At 35.2% G+C, this 27,529-nt stretch overlaps 4 protein-coding genes, 1 long non-coding RNA gene, 1 other non-coding gene and 1 pseudogene across 8 annotated transcripts; 2 read left to right on the top strand and 5 right to left on the bottom strand.

Annotated features, from left to right (window-relative positions):
* Nucleotides 1-752: 752 nt before the first annotated feature.
* LOC106292848 (sugar transporter ERD6-like 3) lies at nucleotides 753-3,959 on the bottom strand. Its single transcript, XM_013728516.1, has 17 exons — nucleotides 3,724-3,959; nucleotides 3,527-3,589; nucleotides 3,341-3,430; nucleotides 3,110-3,235; nucleotides 2,951-3,016; nucleotides 2,783-2,858; nucleotides 2,634-2,698; nucleotides 2,448-2,540; nucleotides 2,289-2,369; nucleotides 2,118-2,202; nucleotides 1,981-2,024; nucleotides 1,825-1,887; nucleotides 1,686-1,745; nucleotides 1,534-1,587; nucleotides 1,365-1,424; nucleotides 1,163-1,277; nucleotides 753-1,049 (listed from the first exon to the last, which is right to left on the bottom strand). Exons 1-17 carry the CDS (start codon nucleotides 3,868-3,870, stop codon nucleotides 925-927), a joined length of 1,413 nt encoding a protein of 470 aa, XP_013583970.1. The 5' UTR covers nucleotides 3,871-3,959; the 3' UTR covers nucleotides 753-924.
* A 7,708-nt stretch (nucleotides 3,960-11,667) lies between these two features.
* On the bottom strand, nucleotides 11,668-13,664 carry LOC106292558. 2 transcript variants are annotated; one of them, XR_001260206.1, is made up of 5 exons: nucleotides 13,283-13,643; nucleotides 13,150-13,201; nucleotides 12,944-13,064; nucleotides 11,949-12,875; nucleotides 11,671-11,851 (listed from the first exon to the last, which is right to left on the bottom strand). It is a non-coding gene; the product is annotated as an uncharacterized LOC106292558 (long non-coding RNA). The 2 variants fall into 2 exon arrangements; XR_001260205.1 differs by having other exon boundaries at nucleotides 11,668-12,875; nucleotides 13,283-13,664.
* A 2,666-nt stretch (nucleotides 13,665-16,330) lies between these two features.
* On the bottom strand, nucleotides 16,331-19,775 carry LOC106295458 (sugar transporter ERD6-like 2). Of its 2 annotated transcripts, none has more exons than XM_013731364.1 (17): nucleotides 19,541-19,775; nucleotides 19,318-19,380; nucleotides 19,133-19,222; nucleotides 18,988-19,047; nucleotides 18,816-18,881; nucleotides 18,658-18,723; nucleotides 18,500-18,575; nucleotides 18,358-18,422; nucleotides 18,066-18,239; nucleotides 17,907-17,991; nucleotides 17,784-17,827; nucleotides 17,641-17,703; nucleotides 17,489-17,548; nucleotides 17,345-17,398; nucleotides 17,197-17,256; nucleotides 16,993-17,107; nucleotides 16,331-16,540 (listed from the first exon to the last, which is right to left on the bottom strand). In XM_013731364.1, the coding sequence occupies exons 1-17, from the start codon at nucleotides 19,658-19,660 to the stop codon at nucleotides 16,419-16,421; spliced, it is 1,383 nt and encodes a 460-aa protein (XP_013586818.1). In that variant the 5' UTR covers nucleotides 19,661-19,775; the 3' UTR covers nucleotides 16,331-16,418. The 2 variants fall into 2 exon arrangements, with proteins under 2 accessions (XP_013586818.1, XP_013586819.1); XM_013731365.1 differs by having other exon boundaries at nucleotides 19,305-19,380; nucleotides 19,541-19,772.
* Nucleotides 19,776-20,233: 458 nt separating this feature from the next.
* On the top strand, nucleotides 20,234-20,968 carry LOC106295459 (probable histone H2AXa). The gene is made up of 2 exons (XM_013731366.1): nucleotides 20,234-20,530; nucleotides 20,612-20,968. The coding sequence occupies exons 1-2, from the start codon at nucleotides 20,324-20,326 to the stop codon at nucleotides 20,831-20,833; spliced, it is 429 nt and encodes a 142-aa protein (XP_013586820.1). The 5' UTR covers nucleotides 20,234-20,323; the 3' UTR covers nucleotides 20,834-20,968.
* A 191-nt stretch (nucleotides 20,969-21,159) lies between these two features.
* On the top strand, nucleotides 21,160-21,232 carry TRNAA-UGC. The gene has a single exon. It is a non-coding gene; the product is annotated as a tRNA-Ala (tRNA).
* A 100-nt stretch (nucleotides 21,233-21,332) lies between these two features.
* Nucleotides 21,333-23,070, bottom strand: LOC106293431 (annotated as a pseudogene).
* A 588-nt stretch (nucleotides 23,071-23,658) lies between these two features.
* Nucleotides 23,659-26,018, bottom strand: LOC106344020 (superoxide dismutase [Cu-Zn] 1; the record flags this gene model as incomplete). The annotated part of the gene is given in 8 exon segments (XM_013783393.1): nucleotides 23,659-23,891; nucleotides 24,175-24,228; nucleotides 24,352-24,427; nucleotides 24,514-24,545; nucleotides 24,739-24,834; nucleotides 25,060-25,161; nucleotides 25,268-25,363; nucleotides 25,857-26,018. Coding segments are annotated over 7 exon segments (459 nt in total). The 3' UTR covers nucleotides 23,659-23,868.
* Between the last annotated feature and the right edge of the window lie 1,511 nt (nucleotides 26,019-27,529).

Below are 27,529 nucleotides of genomic sequence, written 5' to 3'. Positions count from 1 at the left end.
ATACGCTTTTCAAGCATCTGCTCATTCTATTTGGAGGGAACGAAACAGACGCAGACATGGAGAAAAGGAACTACCGAATACGCTTCTGATCAAAACCATTGACAAAAATGTCAGGAACAGATTATATACCATTAAGAGGCTAGGAGATCATAAAATGGATGCAGGGCTGAGCGTATGGTTTGGATCAAGAGAATGATCTCATTATAACAATATAGTCAAATATTTTATATCTTAGTCTCAATGTTATATACAATGTACAAAAGTTTTGGATAAATAAATTTAACATTTATTCAAAAATAAAATAAAAAAAAATATAATAAGATACCGCTTGTGAGAAATAATTACGTAAGATTTGAAATCCAATAGTTTAGACAAAAAGAAATTAAGACAAGATTATTAAAACGTCAGTAGGGTAGTTAAACTTTCAAAGGACTGATCCTTATGGTGTATGCAAATTATGCACTCAGCCTGTCACGGGTGTATGGTTGGCACATCGATAGCTAACTTATGTTGAGGGTTAACAAATCAAAAAAGAAAAATTCAAAGTTTTAATTCTAAAAAGAAATTAATACCTTACTATATATAATAAAATTACATGAATAATGCCAGAAATATGGAACAAGCTTTACAAAACAATTGAATGTTATTGGGGAAGTGTACATCAGGCCCTAAATTTATTGTATATACTGTATTGTGAAAACTACAAAAATAAAAATAACTGAAATAATTTTATTAATTTTTTTTTTGCTGTAAGTGAGACAATACTATACATAAATGGGAGTAGCTGAGTAACATAGATATCTAAGCTTTTCTCCCAAGTGATCTCTTCTCTCTATTGTACAAAATGAGGAAACAACTATAAACCTCCCCACCCACTTGAGTAAAAAGAAAAGAAAAATAACAATGAACATGTAAATCTCAAACTCATTGTACAAAATCTGTAAGAGAAGCTTGTATATCTTCAAGTGTTCTTCCTTTTGTTTCGGGTACCATCGCATAAATAAAAGCTATACCCGCAGCACATATACTAAAGAAGATCAAGAACGTTCCTGAAAGATAGTAAGCCTCAAAAATTAAAGGAATGTTCTAATAAAGTGTAAACATTTTTACACCAAAAAAATGTAAACATTTTGAAAAAGTGCTTTCATTGACCATATAATACCTGATGCGTTCCACTCTATCATGAAGTTGTAAGCGAAAGCTACAATCCAACTAAAGGACCAGTTGGCTAAGGTAACAAGAGTCCCAGCTGAAACTTTCACATTCATTGGGAAAATCTGCAAAAATCAAAATGTTTTTTATATGTTTAGAGCTTATTGACTTTGAGGAGGAGTTTCTTGAAAGAAGTTAATGTTGGTTTATACCTCAGACATGATGATCCATGGCAAGCCTCCCATGCCTATGGCAAATGAAGAGAGGAAACCCTGTTTTAAAAAAAAAGAAACATCATGTAAAAATCAGATCAACTATATACAAAGAGCATTGTGCTTTTTCGTTGCTTGTTTTATGTCGAAAAAATGATTTTATACGTACCACAACACCGATACATGTAAAGATTGGAGTGAGCTCATCTAGCATGCCATATGACTGTCCAAGAAGAAAATATAGATATGATAAATATATAACAGAGTAGATTCAAAGTTTGTATGTAATATTTGTTTTTTAAAAAAAGTTGTTAATTGTACCCGAAAGCTGAAGGAAAATGCAAGGAACAAGCTGAAAAGGCACATTCCAGTAGTAGATGCCTGTAATCAAAACATTATGTTAAAAAAATGACTCTTTTGCTTCATTTCACATTTGATCTGAAAATATAGCAAAGTTTACCAGTAGTAGCGGCCTTCGTCCCATTTTCTCAACCAAAATCACACCCAGTATAGATTTTGGTATCTACAAACAAGAACACATGATGCCTAGTTAAGTGTAGTCCTTGGAAGGTTTATTTAAGAATATATAATGAAACTACTATGTGCAAAGACATACCATGATCACTGCAAGAATCATTGAGCCGATGCTTTTTGGAAATCCTGTCAAGAAAAAAAAAAATTTGTTACTCACAAATGAAGACAAATCAATTATTGTTACATGCAAAACCGAGTTTGTCTTATATATCTGTTTACCTCCTTTATCAAATACGCTACCGACATAGAACATAATTCCTGAGCTTCCAGAGAGCTGTTGCAGAAGCATTAGCCCCACACCAATCTATGAAGAAAACGTCATAAACTTTCAGTTGGCAATGGAGAAAAAAAACGTTATCTTCACCACAAAACGTTGTAGATTTAACTTACAACAAGAGATGGAGCATATCTCCTCTGGAACAAATCCATAATTTTAGATTTTGGTCCTTGATCAAACAACGCCATGGTTTCCTGACGTATGATTTAATTATTAGTCACTTTTTTTTTGAAACAACAAGTATTTGAAAACCGAGATGTAGTAAGTAATACTTTGATAGTGTTGGCTTCTTCAGAGACATCAGCATCATCTCCACGGAGAAGCTGCAATGAAGCTCTACATTCTTTTTCACGTCCCCATTTTCCCTACACAACCACCAAATCGTAACATCACTTCACATGTTTTCCTAAAAAGATAAAGACTTTTTAAAAAGGGTTCATTAAGCTCTAAACACGTACCAGTAATCTAGGGGACTCTGGAATGAAGAACAAAGTCACAACTTGCAAAATACATGGAATCAGACCTGAGAAAAGAAACCGATAAATCATTCTTCTTCTCCCATCACATAAACTGGTAGAAAGAAGGGTCTGAATGCAATTAGGCTTACCGATTAAGGCTAAATTACGCCAATGAATAAAGTTTCCAATGACATAGAATAATGAACACCCACAACTTTGCATCAGCTGTAAGAAACGTTTAAAGAAATTTTAAGATCATTAGTATTAAAATATTTTCTGGCTAAATTTTCATTACTCCCTGATTATTTTGAATTTACCTGATTAGCAAATACAAATGCTCCTCGAACATGTTTTGGTGTTATTTCTGCGATATAAACTGGTATCTGATTGCAACAGAGTTCAACCAGTGTCAGTTTAAATTTATAATAAAAAAATAACTTTTATATAAAGAAACAAGATAGTAAAAGAATAATTACCACGTAGCTGAATAAGCCAACTGCAAATCCTGTGGAAAATCTTCCAGCGTCTAGCCAAATCGTGTTCTGTGCAAATGCTATTGCAAGCCAACCGGCGATGCAGAAAACTTGACCAAACCACATTGTCTGTTTTTTGTTTTTAAAGAACAAAGAAAATAAAGTTTAAAATTACTGCGAGTAGAGAGATAGTAATAAAATTACTGAAAGTCGAGATGGTAAGTTTAAAATTACCCCTTTTCTACCGATGAGATCTGCCACTTTCCCACTGAATATGGCACCAAACATCCCTCCGAAAGTCATGCTAGACCCAAACATCGAGTACTGAAGTAAAGAAGAGACAAATGTAAGCAAAAACGTATAGGTATATAAGCTATACTATGAGCGAAGAAGAATCATGAAATGGTTTTGCTTTCTTACTTGTGCAACAGAGAGGCCTAAATCATTTATGATCCCAGTTTGAGCCATTGATGAATAACCCGCCTGTAATATTTAACGTTCTTTGTTAAATCTATATATACAAATTATAATAAGCATAATCACATTTTTTTTTTGGATATGAACTATTTGTTCTTATTGTTTTGAACCCAGACAAAATAAAAAGGAATTTGACTAACCGCACAACCAAAGCAGAAAGAGCCACAAACAGCAACGAAAGTACTGAAGAGTACAGCCACAGTGATACGACACTCGTTGATGTCGTTTCGGTTCTTGTTCAGTAACAACCCAGCTTCAAGATTTCTTTGGTTCTCCGACATAGTCATCTTGATCAGTTTCTCTCCCTCAGGAATGTTTTGCTAAAAGGTGTTTTTTGAGTATTTTCGGAAAAAGATATGCTTTGTTGCTTCGATTTGAAGAAGACAGAGTCGAAAGAAAAGCTTATTTATATTGCTTGAATAATGGAGGAAGGAAAGGCAGAGGTCAGCTTCCATCTTTTCTTTTGTATCACGTTTCTATTCGTATTTTTTTTTATCAATTGTATATATGTTTCTTTTATATTTGAACTCTTTAATTTACTATTCGGGTCTTTCTCATTTGACTTTTTTGTTGGTTTTCTGGCTATGTCGTATTTATTATATTAAAACTTAGGAACATGGCATATTGATATATACGTTGTCCAACTATTTTAATATAATTATTAAAAAATTTTATTAATTATTTATAAAAAATATTATATAAAAAATACAAATATGATTAAAAACACAAATATAAAAATTAAATTTCTAAGAAAATATATCCGCATTTGTTGGTTTTCTGGCTCTGTCGTATGATATTTTAAACTTTAAAGAGGTATGTCACTAATTATCTTTATCAAATTTATTTTTCACTTAGTGGTTGTTAATTATCCTTTCTTTACTGGGGAACAGATTGAAAATTTGTGATGCACTATTTATATACGATAATGTCTAGATACATTTATGAATACGTGTTGCATAAACTAACTAGCTATACTATTGTTATATATATTGTTATATATTTAGTATAATTGTATAACCATCTAGACCTTTTACAAAAAGTTTCTTTAATTCAATATATAGTCGTTTAAAGATAAGAAAACTCATTTCAAAATTTTCCTCTTAAAATATCAATGTACGGTTTTGACCAAAAAACATAATTTAACCCACTGACCGAAGAAAATATACATGTTTTCCATGGTGGATATTAAGAAAATATATAAGCTTAAATACAAAATAACTGCAAGAATAATTGTGTGTAGAGGTACTAAATATTAATATAGTATACCTAACTGATTTCTTAATCACCGTTAACAAAAAAAGTCAAGTGTCTCAGACATCACTTGTCGTATATGAAAAAAACTAATTTAAATAATACTCTGGAGAAGAGTAAAATAGTTTTGTTGACAAAAAAGAGTAGATGCAGTTTTACCTTATGTGTGTATAATCAATATATCACGAATTGAACTGACTTGGCACATGGAGTAGTTGCATGCAAAATAGTAAACTCGTTGATAGAGGTTTGAAGTTTATATAGAAAAAGGCGTGCACGTTATCTGTTGCGTTAGAGTAATTAATGACCCAATTCAAGATTACTTAAGCAAATCTAGAAACTATATTTATTCAAATCGTCTTATGCTCACCGGCTTCTCCTCGCATTTCAAAACTATGACAAATTGGCATATCTGATTTGATACCGACAGACTTTGATTGCTTTTTTTTTATATATATATATATTGTTTAGTTGTTTCGGTAATAAGGTCATCAGGAAATCATCAACAACCTTTGAATTTTCAAGTTTCTCCGCCAAACAAAGGTATTTTCCTATCTCAGTCTCTATTTTTAAAAATAGCAGATTAAAGGTAATTTGAGGCTTTTAGCAAAATAAGAAATTTAGGAAATCGGCTTAAAAGGGTAGAGAACGATGTTCATTTTGTGGTCTTATAAAAGTTATGTGGCTCCGACTCGATGGAACAACTCGGAGAACACACAATCAACGTTATTTGTCAGTGTCACGTTTTCTGTAGTCGCAGGTTGGACGCATTTTTGAAAATGCGTTGGAACTTTGTGCGCTCCTGCATGAATGGATATCATGTTTACAACGACTCATTCATAGGAGCAGTAGCATGGATAATCATATTGCATGTGAGACTAATAAGAGCATCTCCAAAAAAGAATTCTATTTTGTGTTGGGATTGTGAAATTTCATGTCCAACTCTCTATTATTCGATTAGTACGATATTGTCTACTTTGGTCCTAATTGGCAAGCCCGCATGAATTTACTTTTGGTTTCCTTCCCAAAAAGCATCGTACTATTAGAGTTGAACATCTCTTTATATATTAGACACTATTTGTCTAATTCTCCAATGTGGGACTTAGTTTGTTATCTCACATTCTCCCCCTCAAACTAAGGATCACATTCATATCGTGTCCCACAATTGACTTCCAGGATCTTTTTGACTTGATCTCTGCTACACACACCTCCCAATCCTAACTCGATGGGTCCCGTTCCTACTCGAGGGGTATTTTGGTCATCTTGCAGATTTCTCGTCAACCGCTCTGATACCAATTGTTGAAATTGTGTGAGCACATGTCCAACTCTATATTGTGCAACTTTAATTGGTATCAGAGCTCTAGGTTTCGAAGATCATTTACAAGAGAAGTTGTAACTTGATCAAAACATGGGAGACGATGACAATTCTTAAGGACGTGATAAAGGTCTTGAGATGAAGAAGGACATACGATGTCCGATGCTATAATCGACCAACTACACCGTATGGTCGATGCGAATGAAAGTGATGCTTCGTTTATACGATGTTTGAGATACGATTGATCCAGGGAGCGATGATGCAAAGAAGAACAAATGGTGATTGCTCTAATCTTTCAATTAGTCCCGGAAGCGCTAATATTTCAGATAGGAGAACATGATACATCGAAGAAGATTTGGGAAGCTATCAAATCATGTAAACTAGGTGCTGATCGCGTGAGAGAAGCGAGGTTACAGACTTTGATGTCTGAGTTCAAAAAACTGAAGATGGCAGACACAGACACGGTAGATGACTACGCAGGAAAACTTTCAGGCTTAGCATCGAGAGCAGCCGCATTAGAGTAGATAATGGAAGCATCGAAGATGGTGAAGAAGTTTCTGAAGGGACTTCCAAGAACGAAGTTCATTCACATCGTAGCTTCGTTAGAACAAGTGTTGGATCTAAATTCAACGGGGTTCGAACATATTGTTGGGAGATTAAACGCTTTCGAAGAACGCATAAAAGAAGAAACCCAAGATGAAGGTCAATCGAAGCTCATGTTTGGAAAGAATGATATGAAAAGTAGTGGAAGCCATAACAACTCGCGAGGAAGAGGCAGAGGTAGAGGTAGGAGGAGAAGCTTCAGACAAGACCAAGAAGGACTACTCTAAGGTTAGATGTTGGCGATGCGACAAGATGAGGCACTTCGTGTCACATTGTCCTACACGACCAAGAGAAGAAGCTAACCTAACGGAAACACAAGAAGCAGATGCATTATATATGCATGAAGTAGTATTCCTCAACGAAGAGAGAGTGTTTCCTAAGAGGTTTGACGAATGCGATGGAAATACGAGTATATGGTACCTTGACAATGGTGCAAGTAACCATATGACAGACAAGAGAGAGTTCTTCTCAAACCTAGATGAGAGCATCAAAGGCAAAGTCAAATTCAGTGATGGATCAAACGTCGAGATTGTTGGGATTGTGAAATCCCATGTCCAACTCTCTATTATCCGATTAGTATGATATTGTCGACTTTGGGCCTAATTGGCAAGCCTGCATGAATTTACTTTTGTTTTCCTTCCCAAAAGGTCTCGTACTATTAGAGTTAGACATCTCTTTATATATTAGACACTCTTTGTCTAATTCTCTAATGTGGGACTTAGTTTGTTATCTCACATTTTGAAGTTTCCAAAACTCTATATTTGAAGTTTAAAAGTGTTCTTCTCCAAAAGCAAAACTTCAAACTTAACTTCAAAACTATTTGTATTTTATAATATGGTCCTTATATTTGTCATAACTAATTTGAATTCATAAAACTTTTGTAAATAACTAGTACATATATAAACATATTACAACAATATTAATTAATAAAATATTATATTAAAATATAAAATTTTAAACAAAATAACTTAATTAATATTAAATTTCAAAAAATACCATATTATTCCATAAAGTGATTTTCGTAATGCATATATGATATACTAGTGCATTTCGAAGTAAAAATAGTTCTCCTCATTTTTAATTTGTAGATTAGAGATAAAAATTGTTGAAATCAGGAGATATTAATACTTGTAAATACATTAGATCAGAACAAAAAAGTAAAACAGAAACATAAAATATTGCTAAAAGACTAACTTTTATCGATGATATTAATACTCGTGAATATATTCAATTTGAACAAGAAATAATTGTACGAAAAGACATCATAAACAACAACAACAACCATCTTCAATTACACAATAAAAATTAGACAATATTTGGAAATTTTGAAGGTTTCGGATCAAACTTACGTGATTATTAGTGTTGTTGTAATATTTAAATCCGTGTGATAGTTATGTCTTCATGCAATTTTTTTTTAAAAAAAATTTGTTAAGTTTCTTTAGTATATTTTTGTTATATAAATCTAGTTTTAAATATTTTAAATCTTCTTTTAAAGTTTTATTTAATTTTATGTGTAAACTTAAATTTTGTAAACAAAACTTAAAATATTTATGAGATATAATTTTTATAAGAATTAAAATAATAAACAAGAAAATATTTATGAATTATAAATGTGATGTGTGTAGGGATCAAAATACAAATAAAAATATGAAACTTCAAATTTGAATATGAGTTCCACTCTTTAAAACTTCAAATATGAAGTTTTGAAATTCCTTTTTGGAGAGCAAAAAAATTCATATTTGAAGTTATAGAATATCTTTTGAAGATGTTCTAATACAGTAAATGAAAATGTTTTTTTTTCTTTGTTTTGTCTCTTGAGAGACGATGAGTCGTTCTTGGCACATGAATTGAGAAAAGTCAAAGACCGAGCTAGTAACAAGCTTGTAAGTGAGTTGTGATACTAACTTGATATGCCGTAGCAGACTAGCAGTAAAGGTTTGCACAAATTGAGTGGTATGTGTTATCGCAGACGCAAACAATGATGAATAACAGCCGAATGTAGCTTTAACCGTCGAGTTATAATATATACTTTTGACTTAATTATTTCGGGAAAATGGGTTCACATTTACATTACTTTTGATTAATATATTGAACTTCTTATCAAGCTCCGGTTTTAGCCTGAGATAAATATTCCGTTCATCAGGTTGATAATCAAATATTAACACACGCTTAGAGATGTACTGACTAATATTTTATTTCTCTGTGAACTGGTTTTTTATCGTCGGCCTCTTTGAACTTAAAATATTAAAAAGAAAAAGGCGCAGTAGCAACAGACACTAAAATATAAGAGAAAGGTGACTCTTCCTCAGTGATGATCATAATGTGACAACAAAAAAGATAGTGACCGACTCGTATCTTCAAGAATCTCAATGTTGGGATTCTATTGTGTTTGGCTTGGCTTCCTTTTACTGACTCATTTAAGATCTACAATGTCCATTTTACATGTGACGAAGAAAGTGGGTACTCCAATAACAACAAATCATGACCTAAAAGAATTCATTAATAATACTAAGGTGGTTTCATAAGAACTTTTTTTGATAGGGCCGGTGGATCCAGAAGAATATTTATTTACTAGAGACAAAATTTAAATTATTGTTAGTAATTAAATTACGACGTTATGAAAGCTTTTATCCTGGATTTGAAAACCTATTGTACTTTTGTTACTGGCTCAATACATTTGAACACAGTAACATAATCATAGGCAAGGGCCGCAAGGCAGACAAAAAAAAGTACCAGTCGGAAGATCCTGATTAAAAAAAAAAGTTGAAAAGACTGTCAAAACTCAAGATCATGAAGAGAGGAAATAAAAGAAAAACCGTAAAACATACAATAATCAATAAAAACGTTAAAGTTAAAACAGATAAACATGAAATCAATATGGGAAAGAAACAACTCTTTTATTTTCAAAAAAAAGAAACAACTCTTTTATGCCCAAAAAAGTATAGTATCGATGAATAGAAAATTGACAGCACAATGGGGAGAAAAAATATGTAAAAAAAAAAGAGGGAGTAAATTAAGCAGGACGTCGTACTCCTTAGTGTCCCAATGGAGGAGTGAGACAAGTGCGAACTGGATGCAGTTCTTCCGCACTACATTCACCATTCACCATTTTCTGTTTGTAAAAGCAGTTCAAGCGGGAGATCTGCATGCAGTTCAATATTTTTTGTCTTTATGTGAAAAAAACAGGAGATCTGCATGCAAACCTCATCCGCCAACATTTGTTAGTGTTAATCTGCTTTTTTTATTGCCAATAAATAACTTTGTTACAACACATAACTTTAAAAATATATATATCTACTTTTATGAATACAATATTTTTATTTTATTTTATTTACAACTTTAACAATACAAAATTATCATTCTCTACTTATTATTTTTTGTCATATAATATTTAATTTTTATAAATAAGAAAATAAAAGAAGTATAAGTATCTTATAAAACATTTACAGGCATTTCGGCCGATCCTATAACATCTAAAATATTTGTTTAGATATCTAGGTGTCTTTTTTATTGTTTTAATATATGATCTATAGTTTTGAACTGATTTTGTCATTCATAAGTTACAATAAATTATTTGATATGGTTCTCTCCTGCATGATCCGCTTGATCTGCACTTGTCTTGTTTCATCTGCACTTGTCCTGTTTGATCTGCATGATCTACTTGATCTGTCATGTTTGAACTGTTTTTACCATTCGAAATCTAAAGACCGCACTTAAACACAGCCACAGGGGATAACAATGTCAAATATGAACCACATAGCCATAGTAGTAATGGTAAATTAGAAGATATAATAAAGAAGTATATATGAGGTTTATTGAAGAGACAAAGGAACATGAGAGAATCATACTTATTTGGAAAGAATCTTGTACTATACCGTCACATTTGCTGGCTCCGGATCCCCATATACTGTTTTGAATGTTACAAAATATATGGAAAAAAATTTACAGGCATGGGAATTTTGTACAGTTGCAACAGATTGGTGGTGTAACAGACAAGTGGAGTTCCAGATAGAAAATCTAATACTTGTAAATTTGGTTAAAAGATACTAAAGTGTGTATATTATTCATTTGTTTAATTAATTTGAATAATTTCGTGGTACATAGGATCCATTCTCTCTCTCCTTCAGATGTCCAATTAATATTCGGTAGATTATATAAAGTTTATAAGCACGAGGTTGGCTATTAATACATTCATATCGTGTTCTCCTGTCGCCTTTCGTATATTGATTTCCCCCTCAAATAATTGTCCTTTTTAATTTGAATAGTTCACGTTTTTAGTATGATGAACCGAGTACCTACCTATGCCACCACTTCAATCTATCTACTTATTTATGTTAGATTATTATTATTATTGTTTTAAGGTGGTTGGTTTTAATTATTTTTTGATAAGTTTTACTCCCTTTTTTTCCGAAAATAAGATTTTATAAAGTATTCACGCTTATTAAGAATTTAATAAATGTTTATAATTTAATTTATTTTTTACTTTATTATACACTCTCCAATAATTTTTTACCAATAAAATTTAATCAATTCAAATATTTTCAATTAATGTTCATCAAAAGTATAAAAAAATACTTTAACAATATAGAAAATTTATCTTTGTGGAACAAGAAAAAAATCTAAAAAATATTACTTTCGGAAACGGAGAGAGTAATATTTTTGATAAGTAAAAAGGTGGTTGATACTTGATACTGTTAACTATGGTATTTGATCCGATGGTGTTGGTGGTAACTGGTGTATCGAAATATCTTTTTAATTTCTAACGGCTAATGTTTTAACTATAGCCATGAAACCGAGAGCCTGAACTTATTTAACATGCTCTCTAGTCTAGTTTTTAGTCCGAAAAAGTTCAAGTTACAAGAAAAAGAGATTAACTGAGATTTTGATAGCATGATGGGATAAGAACTGAAGTTGAGTGGTTAGACGTACTTTTAGACTTTAATTTTACAAAAATAGACACTTTGACAACTGTTACAAACTCTTTATCATTTTAACTTTTAATTTGATTTTAATTGCATGATATTGAGATTTTTGATAAACATGATAGGAAAAGAACTGCGACCTCATATGAATATTGAGATATGGACTTCCTTGGCCCACTGCATTAGACAAACTCAATCATTATGTCTAGTCTTTTTAAGTTATGCTTAAATTAGGTGTATATCAGCCCAAAAGAACACCTTCCTGTAAACGTACCTGAACACAAACCTCTTGGATATCAGCCCAAAAGAACACCTTCCTCCAAGGGCAATAAACTGCTCCCAGCTTGCGTTTCATTAGTACCAACAGGATAGCTTGGGTTCGCCAAAAACGTTTGAGCTTGTGACTGAACCGGGACGTAATCGTAAGCTGTTGGCTGAGGTGGAGGAACTGTTTGAGCTTGTGATTGTGACTGTACCGGCCGCTGGGTAGGTTGAATGATCAGGTGGTCATACCTTGTGGAACCGGGCGTTATGCTGCCTCGCATCATCCGAATCTGTGGGCGCATCGCATGTTTGCAGAGTTATCAGGAGTCATGTTCATGAACTCACGCGATGACAACTGTTACCCAGCCCCACCAGGATTATGTCTTTGCATGTGTCTCTGGTCGGAGTTCCTTCCATAGCTGAAAGCTAAAGTTTGGGGAGATGTAATGGAAGATGGGATTGGTCTTCCCTGCACAGGGGACAAGCTCCTTGTGGGAAGATGAAACTGAGTTTGAGGTATGCAATTTCCATAGTTGTGGTGGTTCCACCTCTCCATCAAATCAGAGTCTCTTCCAAGAGAAAGTCCAAGGGAAGAAACATGTAACCCTTGATATTGAGAAGAGTGAGCACCAGGCATGTGTATGACTTCTCTTGCTGATGACACACTGGAAAATTCATGAACTGTTGCTGCTGCCCATCATTATTAAAAGTTTGTGGCAACTGTGGCAGTACCTCCATTGAATCAGAAGAAGACTGGTTAACCATAGGAATCTGAGTGTTTCCGGATGCTTCCATTTCATTCTCATCTCTTGCAAGATCCAAAACAGCTGGACTCAAGTTCTCAACATTCTCATCGTTCTCTGTTACAACTTTCCATGATCCATCAGGAGAGATAGCCACGTCTGTCACATTACTTCCCACCTCTTCTAGAATATATCTGTGCATATATTAAACAAGGTTAATTATCAAACAAGGTTACTAAGAAACAGTAGTAAGTGAGCTTACTTGCCTTTATCATGGTTTGATCTAAACGGATGTCAGTATAGCAGACATACTGATAGCAAAGTGGACAGCACCATGACGGTATCCTCGTATTTAGTTTGATATAGTTCCGGTAATCAAAACACTACAAAACACAAAAAGCAAACATAACTAACTACAAGAATATGATACTATCCTTTCTTATACTGAAATAGAAAAATGGCGTCAACCTGAAGATGCTTGCAGCCATGACCCTTCACAGGAAGTATGATACGCTTGCGGCTGTTAACAATGTTTTATCACACAAAGGTTTAAGGTAACTTTGAAAATCAACAAAGCTATTAGATATACATCCAAGGATACCTGATAGGACAGCTGAGAGATATCCTTGATGGGCCCTCCTTAGGTATGTCACAAGCTTACATACAACACAAAACAATAAAAAAACTCTCAGAAAAGCAAATGTAGACTGCAAGAAATTTGGATATTGGTAGCATATCACGGTAGCACGAATTCACAAAATGCTATTAAAAGTAGCCAGTTGGGATGTTTTACTCTATCGTAACTTTAAATCAACGCTATATAGCATTTTGCAAGATTTTGCGACGCGGAACTCAAAAATATAATTTTTTTTTTAACACCAAATGCTTATATTAAAATTAAACACCCCAAGGGCTAAGTCGATTACAAACGGAAAGATTTTCGACGGTAAAGTGATAAACGTAAATAACTAAAGCATGGCGAATGATAGATGTGGCTAAGGAGAGAAGAGACCTGTAGAGAAGCTTCACTTGTATTCCTAGAGCCCGCGTTCGAAGAAACGCAAAGAAGTTGAAATCGACGTTGAATAACCCAACCAATAGGTTTTGAGAGCAGTTAAAAACCGTCTCTGAAGATGTCTGGATCTCCCGACATTGCAGTGAGGTGCGGAGAGGCTGCCGGAGTAGGACTACACACAGAGTCGTCGACGGTACAGCCTCTAACGGATAAAGGTTGGCAAATGCTAATTTTAGATAACGTTGCAGTGAGATACGGAAGGACTGCCAGAATAGGACTACACGCAGAGTCGTCGACGCTACAGCCTTTGAAGTTGAATGCATCTGCGAAGAACCGTGAAAGTCGTGGCAGCTAAAAATATAATTAAGAACCTCAGCTATAGAGAGCTCGTCCGGAGAGACAGCGGATGTCAAGTCCAAGACAACATGGAGCCTCATTGTGACAGTTCTAGATTCAATAATTTTGATGTACGGCTGCCAAGGAAACTTTGAACTTACATGGTTTGAGGTAGGCGAGAGAAGACATGGGATGTGTGGACACTGATCTAGCTCTTTCAAATTAATATCAATTAAAATGGGCCCTGGTGTAAGAGTTGAAGAAGGACCATTTGAGGCCCAACTTTGAAAGCCCATACACATATGTAAGTGAGCAGCTCTGGAAAACGAGTCGGGACGGCGGGATATGGCTCGTGTTGGAGGGGCGTAACGCCGGTGACGGAGCTGTGATGGTCGACAGGCTGGGGAGCGACAGGCTGGGGAGCGGCAGTGCAGGGGTTACGGAGTTGCAGGGCGTCGAGGACGATGAAGGAAGGATTGACGAGGACAAATTGAGCGGAAGGGACGATGGTGAGGCGAGTGGAACGAGCGACGGCCATGTAAGCGACAAGGCGGGTGGAAGGAATGACGGCGAGACGAATGGAAAGAGCGACGGGGAGACGAGCAGGAGTGGCGACTGTGAGGTGAGTGAAAGGAGTGACGACGGCGAAGCGAGAGGAAAAAGAAACGGCGGCGGCGCGAGGAAGAGGAGGAGCTATGACGGGGGAGAGTCGAAATCCGGTGAGTTCACACTCGGACTGAGTAAATCCAGCGACGAAACGGCTATCATTAGAGACATCGACGGAAGCACGAGACATTGACACAGTGACAAAACTGAAAACGAGACAGAGATAGAGGAAGAAGCTATTCATAACGGAAGGAGAAAGACGACGCCAGCGAGCACAGCCGCCACCGGCGTCGAAGGAGATGAAGTAGTGCGGCGACCTCGTACTCCGTGTCTGGGACCTTTTAAAACTAGGGCAAATATAATTTTTTTATCTCTTTCAACACTTATGAGCGCCAAATACTTAAAGAGAAAAATCACATTTGGCACCAAAATATTTGGTTTCGGTAAAAATATTTTTTTGTTCTCGTATGGGTTTTGCAAAAGTGATTTGGGTTCTTCTGAAATTGAGATTGAAGTGTTAATGGAGGAGGAGACGAAGCCACGAAGGAGCTGCTGTCGGAGTTGCAGTGACGTTAACACGGCCGCTCGTCACCACCACCGCCATCGCTCGTCACCACCTCCACCACCATTGCTTCTCAGATTCATCTTCGCCGGTCTCCGTCTTCACCGGAGTCGCGACCACCACCGTCACGCTCGCAACAACTATCTCTCTTTTCGATTCAACCCTTTAATCGTGATAATTCACAAGATCTACACACAGAGGTTGACTCGAATCAACCTATCCCACGATTCAGCCTCTCTTTCTCTATCTCTCTGGGCCACGATGAAAGCGCTCGATTCAGCCCTTGATATTTTTTTTTTTTTTTGTTCTTGTTGCATGAAGCTTGTTCATGAGGTGCTTTCTGTTCTGTTCGGATTCAAGGATAGAAGAAGGGTTACGAAACCCCTAGTCCCTCTCTGCTTTGGCGTTGTCTCTATCTCTCTCCATCACTGAAGCAAGTTTTCTACTTTGGCATCTCTCAGGTTTTTCTCCAATCTCAAAGTGAATGATTGATAACTCTTGTTGTTAGTAACACACAGCCTGTTGTGTATATCTAGATCTGCAAAAGAACCCAACTTTACATGGATTATGATTGTATTGATTTTGATTTCACATTGATAAGATGTATGTAACTCAAAGTTGCAGGTAAATCTCTCAACCATCTCTTTCTTTCACCGAAAGTTGCACGCCTTTTACGTTAGCTGTGACATCTCAAGCCATGAACAGGCTCTGATTAGACATTACCTGCTTCAACAGGCTCTGATTGTGAACAAGGTTTTACTGTTTTTCATATCTGTTGCGGATGACTGAACCCATCTTACAAGAAGATGGACAGGGATATATTGCGGGCTGATTAGATGTCAAAAAATTTGTTTATTTTTGATAATTTTAAATTTCAAAATGTTGATTTAGGAGAATATATTTCAGAATATCATGTATTATTTAGTAGGTTAGATTTTTGATTGATTAAGATAAAATATCAAATAAAACATATTCATAATTTAGAATTGGTCCAACAATAACGTAGACTCTTTTTCGGTAGATAAAAATAAGACTTTAAATTAATAGAATAGATTAAATTTAAACTTTTGATTTTATAAAGTGGATTAAATAAAATGAAGGTGGAGATATTATAAAAGACTAATCACATATTATTAAAAAACTTAATTGATATTAAATTGTTGATAACTTTGTAACATGTTGAACAGAAACGTTTCTAACAGTTTATCATACTTCGGTTTATGAAAATCGGACTAGTGATGCTTGAATCTCTTCCAGTGTTCGACCTTTTGTCTCAGGCACCAAAATCCATATGAATACAATCGTCACCAAGGAAACTCCAGAAAATGTAAAATATGTTCCTGAGAGTTTGATTAATGAAAAAAAAAGATCATTTTAAATTTTTATGATATATTAACATAGTATGTGTGGACATTGCAGAACATATTTAAATTTTTTACATATGCTCTTTCATGACTGCTATAGATAAAGTTTGCTACTTTATAATATATACTATAACTTTATATTTTTTTTTATTTTTTTTTGTAAAAAGGCTTTGGATTTTTAAATTTTCTTTTATTGATCTTTCTTGTTTTACAAATACTAGTTGTCGTAAATAATTATCAAGAAATGAAGAAGTTGAGAATATGATTACTTTGGGATATTTTGGATCGATATGCAAATTAATCTTTGAGACAAGTGAAAACACACTAAATTTTATCTTAAATAGACCAACCATAATTGAATGGCTATAAGTTATAACTAGGGCAAATAACTAACTTTATGGTGTGTGTTGGTACAGAGTTAAATTTACCTGAAGCGCTCCATTGCATCATGAAATTGAAACTATAAATGATGATCCAACTGAAAAACCAGCTTGACACCGTAACAAGGCTACCGGCTGTAATTTTCACATTAACCGGGAATATCTGACATTGATTAACAAATCAATAATGAAATGTTTATTAACAAAGAGAAAGTAAATTGATTATAATCTAGTGGATAATTAAACAAATACCTCTGACATTATTACCCATGGTAATCCACCTAGACCAATGCAAAAGAATGAGACATGACCCTAGTATATAATTCGGTTGACCAGTGTTATGGTTTCATCAAGTTATTTATGAATAATTAACTGCAGAGTAAATTTGACATTTACGTACTATTATACCGACGATTAGCAAAACGGAACAAATCGTCTGAACTTCACCAGGCTTCTACTCAGAGCAGAAAATTGAAGTTAAGTCCATACAAAATGAAAATCATGTTTAGTAGATTGGCCACTGAAATAGTTAAAACGACTAAACCTGAAGATAGTAAGATAGGCCGATTAAAAATGAACATATGCACACTCCAGTAGAAGACAACTGCAAACAAAAAAATAGTTCAAATGGGTAAAACAATTTTAATCCAAAACATCAGGTATATGTAGTTTACTCGATAATCATGAAGTACTAACCAAAAGAAGTGGTCGGCGTCCCCAGCGATCAACTGTCAATATGACAACTATAGACTGTGGTACCTTTAAAAGATTGAAGATATAAAGTAGTCAGAGATATGAAAATAAAGAGTGAATGATGTTTTCTAAAAATAATGTTATACCAGAACAGCTGCGAGGATTGTTGTTCCAATGTTGATTGGGAAACCTGATAACATGATGTTAAAGTTGTTGATGCAAGTATAAAACCAGTGACCTGAACGTCAAATCTTTTTATTTTGGTTTACCAGCTTTGTCGAAAATACTAGCAGCGTAAGCACTTATCGCCGCACTCCCGCTAAATTGTTGCATAAGCATCAGTCCCAATCCTATCTAACATTTTTCAAAAAGCCACAACACGTTGATTATACATTTTAAATACATGACTGATCTTTGATGAGACTTACTATCAACGGTTGTGCGTTTCTCATGTGAAACAAATCTTTTATTCCACTTTGAGATTCTCTTCTGGAGATTTCCACTGTTTCTCTGATTTCTGCTGCTTCTTCGAGAACATCAAAATTTTCTCCCCTCAATTTCTTCAAGGTAACTTCAAGCTCTTGATCTCGACCATACATAGCCTTAGAGGAACATTAATATGTTGACATGCTTTAGTTGTGCACAAGAACTAATACTAATAACCCTAAATAATACACATCTCAAATATTATTGAAAAACATCTGAAAGTTTTTAGTATACCAGCCATCTAGGAGATTCAGGGATGAAAAATAAACCTATCAGCTGCACAGCGCATGGAACTGCACCTAGTCATTCAAGAGAGAGTTTAGTAATATGACTTGTTGTAAAATTCATTTATTGTGATTTTTTTTTGGATAGTTACTTAAAAGAGCTAATGTTCGCCAACGGAAAAAGTTCCCGGTGAAGAACATCAGCGAAATTCCAAGACATTGTAGAAGCTGTAAGTTAATGATAAAACATTGGTTATATATTGTAATTTAAAATTTACAAGTTATTTTTGAATTTTATATAATTGTTCACCTGATTAGTAAAACTGAATCCTCCACGAAATGTTTTGGGTGTAATCTCTGCTATATACACAGGAACCTGAATATCATGATCAATTAATCAAACAAAATGCTGCAATATGACTCCATTAACTACTCTGAAAGTAATATTAAAATCTTTAAGTGAGTTACCACATAACTAATGAGACCAACTCCGAAACCCAAGAAGAGTCGTCCAATATTTAGCAGCATAATATCCTTTTAATAATAACAATAGATCAAAAATTAATTGTATTTTTTAGCTATAAGTGGAAGTATATATTCACATAATATATGATAAATTATATGCGGAGGGGAAACAAACATGTGCAAACGCTACAGCGAGCCAGCCAAAGAGGCAGCAAACATCTGAGATCCACATTGTCTGAAGATGATCAATAGATGAACACATTAAACGCATATGTATATAACTAAGACGTCGATATAATGTATCAAGGGAAATTAATTACTTGTCGACGACCAATGAGCGCAGCGATTTTTCCGCTAAGCGCGGCCGTAATCATTCCTCCCAATGTCATTAGCGAAGTGAAAAACGAATACTGACCAAAACGAAAATAAAGAGCCGGTTTAAATGATACTCAACCCATGGCTTAAGTGAACCGGTTTCTTAGAATTGCGTACACATTGGACTCACATCAGCCACAGAAAGTCCCAGTTCTTCCATGATTTTGGATTGAGCAGGCGATGTATACGACATCTTCAAAATTAAGGCCAAAAATAGTAATTATTAAGTTGAAAGCACACATGACATATTGAGATCTATGCAGAGTTCACATGAATTTCAACTGGAAAATCCGAAATCACCGGAAGATCTAAGAAAAGTAAGAAAAAAGAAGAGAGAGAAGATGAAGTCTCACGGCGCAGCCATAACAGAAGGATCCAGCGACAGCAACGGAGGTACTGAGAAGAACACCATGAGTGAAGGAAGGAGTAGTTCTTGCTTCTTCTTGCTTATCCAGCAGACTTGCAGATTCCATCTTCTTTCCTCTTTTATCCTATCTACTTTTTTTTGGTTGCTCTCATAAATTGTTTTACAAGTTTGAATAGTCTTCATACGTTTATTATATGTGGTCAGGTTGTCTCATTGCTCTGTTGTTGCATGTGGACAACGATTAGCATATGTTATATGAAATGATGAAATATATTGACTCACTAGTCACTACCACAACTTGATTTTTTTTCTTAGATTTTAATTTCCATCTCTAGTTGCATCATCGAGTAATTTGTCAATTATATTTTGCTAATTCGACTTGCAAGATTTGATTAGTAACCAACCATGTTTTAAATGGTTGGTAGTACATTTGGGGAAAACGCTGCGGTTGGGGAATAATTAAAATATCAAAACAAGGGCCTTATTATGGCCTTTGGGCCTTTCAAAGGTCTGTTTCATCTGGGCCCTTTAAAAGTCCTTAAAACTGGAAATACAGGTGTAAACACCGTAACAATTTAAAGCCCAAATGTAATGCCAGGCTGGCGATCCGTGTGATGTCATATCCAACCAATCAGAGTTAATAGTCAAGCCTTTATATAATAGACAAGGACATAACCCTAAAAGCACACAACATCTTCTTTCCTCTGTACTCAAGACTTCACCAACCTTTTAGATTCGATATCTGCGAAATTTTCTTCTTCAATCGACGATGAGCACCGGCGCAGGAAGCGGCACGACCAAAGGCGGTAGAGGAAAGCCAAAGGCCACCAAGTCCGTCTCTCGATCCTCGAAGGCCGGTCTTCAGTTCCCCGTCGGGAGAATCGCCAGATTCCTCAAGGCAGGGAAATACGCCGAGCGTGTCGGCGCCGGAGCTCCGGTCTATCTCTCCGCCGTTCTCGAGTACCTCGCCGCTGAGGTATATAACTCCGAATCGATTCGAATCTTGTCTGTTGTGGAATCTACCTCGTACTGATTTTATTCGATTGGATTCGGACAGGTGTTGGAGCTTGCTGGAAACGCGGCGAGGGATAACAAGAAGACGCGTATCGTGCCGAGGCACATTCAGCTCGCGGTGAGGAACGATGAGGAGCTGAGTAAGCTTCTGGGAGCTGTGACGATTGCGAACGGTGGCGTTTTGCCCAACATTCATTCGAACCTTTTGCCTTCCAAGGTTGGGAAGAACAAGGGAGACATTGGATCTGCTTCTCAAGAGTTCTGAGTTTCACCTTTCCTTTTGGTCTCTTTGTTGTCGGGTTCCCTTGTAAAATATCAACTTTGTTTTGAAGCTAATGGGGCTTTTGTAACAAATGTTTCGATGATATAATATTTCGTAATGGATCTTAGGTTTGATTCATTTTTTTTTCCAATTGCATGTTCAATGTTGCAGTTAAAATACAATTCAGACCATTTTGGAGAACATAAACTCAGTTGCAGTTTCATTCATTAATTGTATGGTTGAATATATGCAAAATGCAATATATAGACCTCTCGCTTGACTAAGCGAGTAGAGAAATGAATAGTTGTACGCAAGTAAAGGAACAACATGGGGATGTAGCTCAAATGGTAGAGCGCTCGCTTTGCATGCGAGAGGCACGGGGTTCGATACCCCGCATCTCCACTATTTTAATCTTCCACTAGCTAACTTTTTGTTTTCAACGCACGGGAGATACCTATAGTTAACATACGTTAATTAATTTAGCATGCGTTACTGAGTCGTGATTAAGCATTTCTTCTCATATACCTATTTGAATTCATAGCAAGTACACTTCGAAATCAAACCTTAATTTCTAAACACAGAACCAAACATTTGGTATCTAATCCAGGTAAATTTTAACATCGATTCCGTTATCAATAAGGGACTGGACAACAGCTCTGATCTTCCCTTCAAACTTGTCTTGGTCTCGCGGCGCGTAAGAAGCCGTGTACACATCAGCCTCTTTCGCTCGTTCGGACAAGATCCTCCCTATGGACATACACGCTGGGATATCGCATCTTGACCTCAACACCGCTTTTACGTCTTTCGAGTTTGTCCCCGCAACCGCGACTTGTTTGCATGTGACACGGTGCGTGAGAGATGCGGATACAAAACGTTTTGAGATGAACACGTCGAGAGTGAAGGGCTCCATGTACGCCACTGTCCGTTGCTTGAAGGAGACGTGTTTGTCTGGATTCTTCGATTTTTTCTCCTTTTGGTATGTGTATGGTCGGCTTGTGTCATCGTCCACGTAGTCTTCAACGCCGAAGAAGCTTCTCGGAGCAAGAACAGTCTGTCAAGCATGGCAAAAGGCATAGCCAAATTAGATACAAATGAACCTAAATGTAGCTATTGCATCCTGACTAACCTAAATGGCTAAACTAATGGCATTTATCAAAAGACCAACAACGTAACGAGAGGTAGAACGATTCAGTCATTTACATCTATGAGCTACATTTCAAAGAAATCATCTTCCAACTATTTTGGGTCCTGCTCATAGAATCCATATCAACTTTAGTTAAGAAGCTAAAGTGAGTGGTTATAACGTAGGGTAAACAGACGACAAGAGAAACCAATTTGAAAAACGCTTCGAAGTAGATCAAGTTACGAGATTTCAACCAAACAGGGACAAGGCTGTACACACATGACTCGAACGAATACACTAGTTCTTCTACTAATCCTCAAGCGATCAAAGTGGAAAGGATGGTGGCCGCTTACCTGCCCATTGTGGAATGCACAATTGGTTTGGAACAAGAAAGGTCTCAAGCTTTGCTCTGTTACTTCCATAAATTGCTTTACCTATCGAATACTTGCCAACCACTTGCTTCAACATTTATACCTACAGAAATTACATGGGTGGGAAATATCAGACACAGAAAAACTAGCTTTATTTTTTTCTCGTGTTCAGAACAAGTTTCATTACCGACATGCTAACATACTGAAGAGTTCTCATCCCCAAGATTTTAAAACCATTTGGAATGAGTAACAGAGAACTAGGCAAACTTTAACTTCTCTCAACAATTACAAAAACATATATATCCATTACAAGAATAAGTCCTTTCTAATTTACGGAAAGCTCTAAAAATTCAGAGCTGGCTAGCTATGTAAATGCAAAGGATCATGAAACAATCATACATATGATATAATAATGTATATCATTTTAGGATCAAAGCCACGACATAATTAATCATAACACTATACATTAATTTGGACTCGTATGTAACGCGAATGCCTTACACAGTATCTGTAAGCTCAATATAGTGAAGATAGTATATTACCAACAACACACACAAGGCTATTATCAATTACCAACTTAGCTTAACTGTTAAAAAAAAAAAAACTGAGGGCAGAAACAAACCTGAAAAGGTAGGAGAGAAGTCGCGAATCGGGGAAATAAGTAACCGGCGACCTGAAGTTCGATGGCGACGGTACGACGGTTTGATTTCGCAGAGAAGGAAGAGAGGAGAGAATCTCAATGAAACCTAAATAGTCGGTTCCAGTTAAGTAAATTTAATTTGAACCAGACCGAATCAGCTAGTTAAACCGGATTGTTTTCGGTTTAAACTGAATTTTTTTTTTATAACGCTGATTTATTATGACATTACATTTATGAATTACATTGATAACCGACAATACTAACCTTACTTGAAACTTTTTTTTTGTAGTCTCCATTAATAAATTGCTATTCTCTCTTGAACTTAAAACCTGAATTTTCTTTAATCCGCGAGAAATTGCATAGTTTGGAAGTTCGATTCCCAAACTTAGGTGCAAAAACCTTTAAACCTTAAGCTAACCTGCTTCCACTAGTTTACGCTGAATTAATCCCCGGAGTTTAATCTTCAGAGGTTCAGAATATCTCTCACTCGCCGTCGTTAGCTACTTAGCCATCGCTTTCTACTTCCCTACTTTCGGTTAGTCTATGGTTTTAATAAATCAAATTGTGAACATTTTTTTCATGTAGATTTTGTTACTTCTACGCACTGTTGTTTTAAGTTTCAGACTATATCCCCAAATGCATAACACTTCACATTGAATCAATGCAACTTCAGGCAAAGTTAATACGCTCAGAGTTTTAGTTTCACATCTGCTCTTATTCATGAAATAGTAAAAGTCCAAAATTTTCTCTGTTTTTTTTTTTTGTCTTAAATAGAATGTATTGAGCCACAAAGGAGAGATTATAGCCACACACACACAGAGATACACACACAAACTAGCCAGGTCTAGAGGTATATATGACCTCCTTATTGCATCACTCCCTTCCTCGATAAGTAACAGCTTACTTAGCCCTGAAGACCAATAATACCTGCAAGAAGGTAGACCATAGTTCAGTTAGTTGATCCTTTCTGAGTCTATTAGATCGATTGAGAAGTCATCACAAGTGAGGTTGAAATTCCCACCAGCCGATAGTTAATCTCTCGCCACTTCCCAAACTATGATACATTCATTTCTAAACCGACATGATGTTATAGGTGGTTTATTTTCAGCCTTAACCCACAATGCAATATCAATGTAAAAGACAAAGATGAGATGAGCATTGACTTGCCACAGAAAAAGAGAGAAAAAAATGTGGGTTTATTTCGACTTACCGCAAGCAACACGGCCGCCTGCGTTTCCGGTAGCCAAGCTGAGTTCATGGCCCCCTGAGAATGTAAAAACCAATGGTTTATATTGTTCTAAGGATTGATGTTGAGACCCGTATATGTCTTCATATGGACAATTCAACTTAGGGATGTTAACAAAAATAAACAGCCAAATGTCATTACCCTTTCCGAGATCGTCAGGGTCTGCGTGGACAACAACAGCCCTTCCGACAATAGAGTTCGGTCCACTAAGAGGGATCTGTACAAGAACACAAAACCTTGGTTCACTATAGCAGTCTCGTAAGAAGAAACAAGAGAGCATAAACTAGGTACAAAGCTACGAACCTGGCAGTCAGTGATTGTGAAGGTGGCAGTTCCTGGTATAGCAAAAAAAAAGAAGAAGGTATGGTGTTAATCCATGAACACTAAAAGCTAGTCAAAGATGAGAGATGTACTATAAACTAGGACTGCATAAAATACGTTTGCAAGAGAATATCAAACGGCATGATATAAAACTGCTCTAAATAAGCTTGAGATCATTAGAGATACAAATGCTGAGAAAAATAATACCATCATCTCCAACAATGATGTTTCCTAGATCACCAGCATGTCGATTAGCATCCTCTGGGGCACCGTGTTGTTTACCATCAGGGTTGAAATGTGGACCTGGAAAACGAGATTTGACCAAAGGTTTCAAATACTTGGACAATACTTAAAGAGTTCCGGATTTAAAATATAATTATAACCTCCTTGAACAAACAATGAAACAAACAAAAAAAGTTAAGTTGAATAACAGAAAACCATGTAGACAAACACCATCATCTCCTAGAGTTTCTTATCCATACAAAATATCCAGAAAGATGTTCCTTGACAGAGTTACAAGAATAGTACCGGTGGACATGCAACCGTTAGTGGTGTCACCAAGAGCATGGACATGGAAACCATGTAGACCAGGTTTAAGTCCAGAAACTGTTCCAGTCACAGAGGTCACACCTGCAAAAAACAAAAAAAAACAACCCAAAAATTTCCATCATTTCATAAGAAGTAAAACCAAAACAGAATGGCTTCAAATATTTTGAAAGGCTGAATAAAAAAGTACCGTCTCCTTCCTGGGTGAAGAAGATAGTCCCCTTAACACCCTCACTGCTGTTCAAGACTGCGACTCCCTTGCCCATTGTTTGTTATCCTTTGTGATCTGTAAAATCAACAGAAATAACCATTTATGTCAACATATATACAAAAAAACATGTAAAACATCCAGAAACTAAAGAATAGTTTCAAACATCACACCTATTTAGAACCAATCTCTCATATTGTCTTAACTCAAAGCTTGATGCGAAAAATAGATCTTGATTAAACCCATTAGAGATATTTATCAATTAGACACAACCGGATATGAGATCATCAGTTCACCACCATCTAAATTCATAACAAGCTCGTACAAGTTTTTTAAAATGAAAAGGTCAAAGCTGTCTTCAGAAGATTGGTAAACATATAAGAAAACCAGGAAGGAGTCAGTCAACAGATCTACTAATCATAAAACTGAAAACCCAGCTCCGTAAAGATCTAAGCGTTAGAGTCAGAAGAGATGCAAACATGTCAATGATCGATCTAAAGAAGCCATGTGAAGAATCGATCTAAGCTAAATAAAATCCATAGTGAAAATGAAACCAGAATCAAACTCGTACCTCAGGGTACCCCAATAAAGAAGCTATGAAGTGTCTGAATCTTCTCTCGATGAGCTTTGTGTGTTTTGCTTTGGTTTGTCTACTTTGTTAGTTGTATATAGACAGACACGCACGAGGTCAGAATGTGGGTAGGTGATCGGTTTATTTATTTAATTTTTGGGGTTTAATCTTATACTAAAACCCACACAGATCATGTGATTTTGTCGGAGGCTAGATAGATTCTTTTCAAACTTTGAATCGCATTGTTTATTCTTTTCAGATGATGATGGCATGTATCTGAGCGTATGGGCCCTCGATTTAAATTGGTGGGCTCTCTCAGATTGTGAACTTGTGGGCTCCCAATTCAATAAAATGGTGGCCACTTTATGTTATGATACATACTGGGCTTATCACACTTTGTACACCTATAACAATGTTCTAAAATACGGCGTTTAGTGGCTAGCCAACCTTATTATTTTTATGTTATACATTGTTTTATGCGGATTTATATAATTCGGACGAATAATAGCGGACGCCTAGACGGATTTTAATCATTAATAAGAAAAAATAAACTATTAATATTAATATTATTATTATATTTTATTAATGTTATTATTTATATTATTTTTTACTTATTTTAATTTTATCATCTTTATATATTTAATATTTATCATCTTTATATATTTAAAATGACTTTAAATTTTATAACTTAAAACTTTTTATATATGTTAAACTATATACTTATACATAAAATTAGATTTAAAATATATTTATGTTCAGTTTCTTTCAAAAATAATGTGTATATATATTAATCTTATACTTATATTTCGTGTATACGTATATATCCCGTTTAAGTGTCCGTCTATACGGTCAGACGCTATACAATCATCTAACGCGTAATGAACGTCTAACGCGTTTTAGAACATTGCCTATAAGACTATAACAAAACAATGAATACACAAACAATTTGAAAGTGAGATAAACAACTTAAAAAGCTGAAAAAATGTAAGAGGGGTTTTTTAAGCAGATGAGATTGCAACTCAGTAATTAGACTGTTAATGACATTTCCATTTTTAGCAAAAAAAAATGTAAGAGGGTTCGATCCTAATTAAAAGCAAATCCCCATTCCCATACAACATTTTCAGAGCCTTATCAACTAATAGTACATTTTCTTTAAACTAACTACATGCACCTACTACATATGATAAGATCATAAAAGACATAAAGTTTTATTCTTCTTTTTTCTGCCAATTTTACATTCACACTTCTATTTCCTCATCTTTTTTTTTTTTGTTAACATCTATAGGAATATTTGCATTATACGCATTTAAATCTCCTCTTCGTGTTAAATTAAAGAAAAATAAATGGGAAAGCACTTAAAAAGGGTCTGATGATCGGAATCGAATCACAATCACGCGTGTAATCCTTCTTTAATAAAAAAAAGCATCTTCTCTATTAAAAGAGAAGTACCATTTTTATCTACTATTTAGAAGTCTACTAGGACCATTTCATTAATCACGTAATATGATATAATAATTAATAGGAATATTAATAATAAATTAATTTTAACTATAGATTTGAATTTTATTTTCAGTTATAACAAAATCTGTTGAGAAAAATCTAACAAAATCCTACTAAATTTTTAAATAATTTTTATTTAATATTTGTTTAATTAATTTCGTAATTAAATAATA

Source organism: Brassica oleracea, chromosome C5 (genome assembly GCF_000695525.1).
Source record: "Brassica oleracea var. oleracea cultivar TO1000 chromosome C5, BOL, whole genome shotgun sequence".
In the NCBI taxonomy this organism is placed as follows: domain Eukaryota; kingdom Viridiplantae; phylum Streptophyta; class Magnoliopsida; order Brassicales; family Brassicaceae; genus Brassica; species Brassica oleracea.
The sequence above is the reverse complement of the archived record's forward strand: the minus strand, read 5'-3'. Positions and strand labels throughout refer to the sequence as shown.

Excerpts from the sequence above, each read along its gene's own strand:
- LOC106292848 (XM_013728516.1), bottom strand. The coding sequence starts at position 3,870 with ATGACTATGTCGGAGAACCAAAGAAATCTTGAAGCTGGGTTGTTACTG. Across the intron at positions 3,017-3,109 it reads TTGGCTTATTCAGCTACGTG|ATACCAGTTTATATCGCAGA; the intron begins GTAATTATTCTT and ends TGTTGCAATCAG. Across the intron at positions 1,746-1,824 it reads GACGAAGGCCGCTACTACTG|GCATCTACTACTGGAATGTG; the intron begins GTAAACTTTGCT and ends TTTTGATTACAG.
- LOC106295459 (XM_013731366.1), top strand. The coding sequence starts at position 20,324 with ATGAGCACCGGCGCAGGAAGCGGCACGACCAAAGGCGGTAGAGGAAAG. Across the intron at positions 20,531-20,611 it reads TCGAGTACCTCGCCGCTGAG|GTGTTGGAGCTTGCTGGAAA; the intron begins GTATATAACTCC and ends GGATTCGGACAG.
- LOC106295458 (XM_013731364.1), bottom strand. The coding sequence starts at position 19,660 with ATGGAATCTGCAAGTCTGCTGGATAAGCAAGAAGAAGCAAGAACTACT. Across the intron at positions 19,223-19,317 it reads TGGGACTTTCTGTGGCTGAT|TATTCGTTTTTCACTTCGCT; the intron begins GTGAGTCCAATG and ends CGTTTTGGTCAG. Across the intron at positions 18,576-18,657 it reads GATTCAGTTTTACTAATCAG|CTTCTACAATGTCTTGGAAT; the intron begins GTGAACAATTAT and ends ATTAACTTACAG.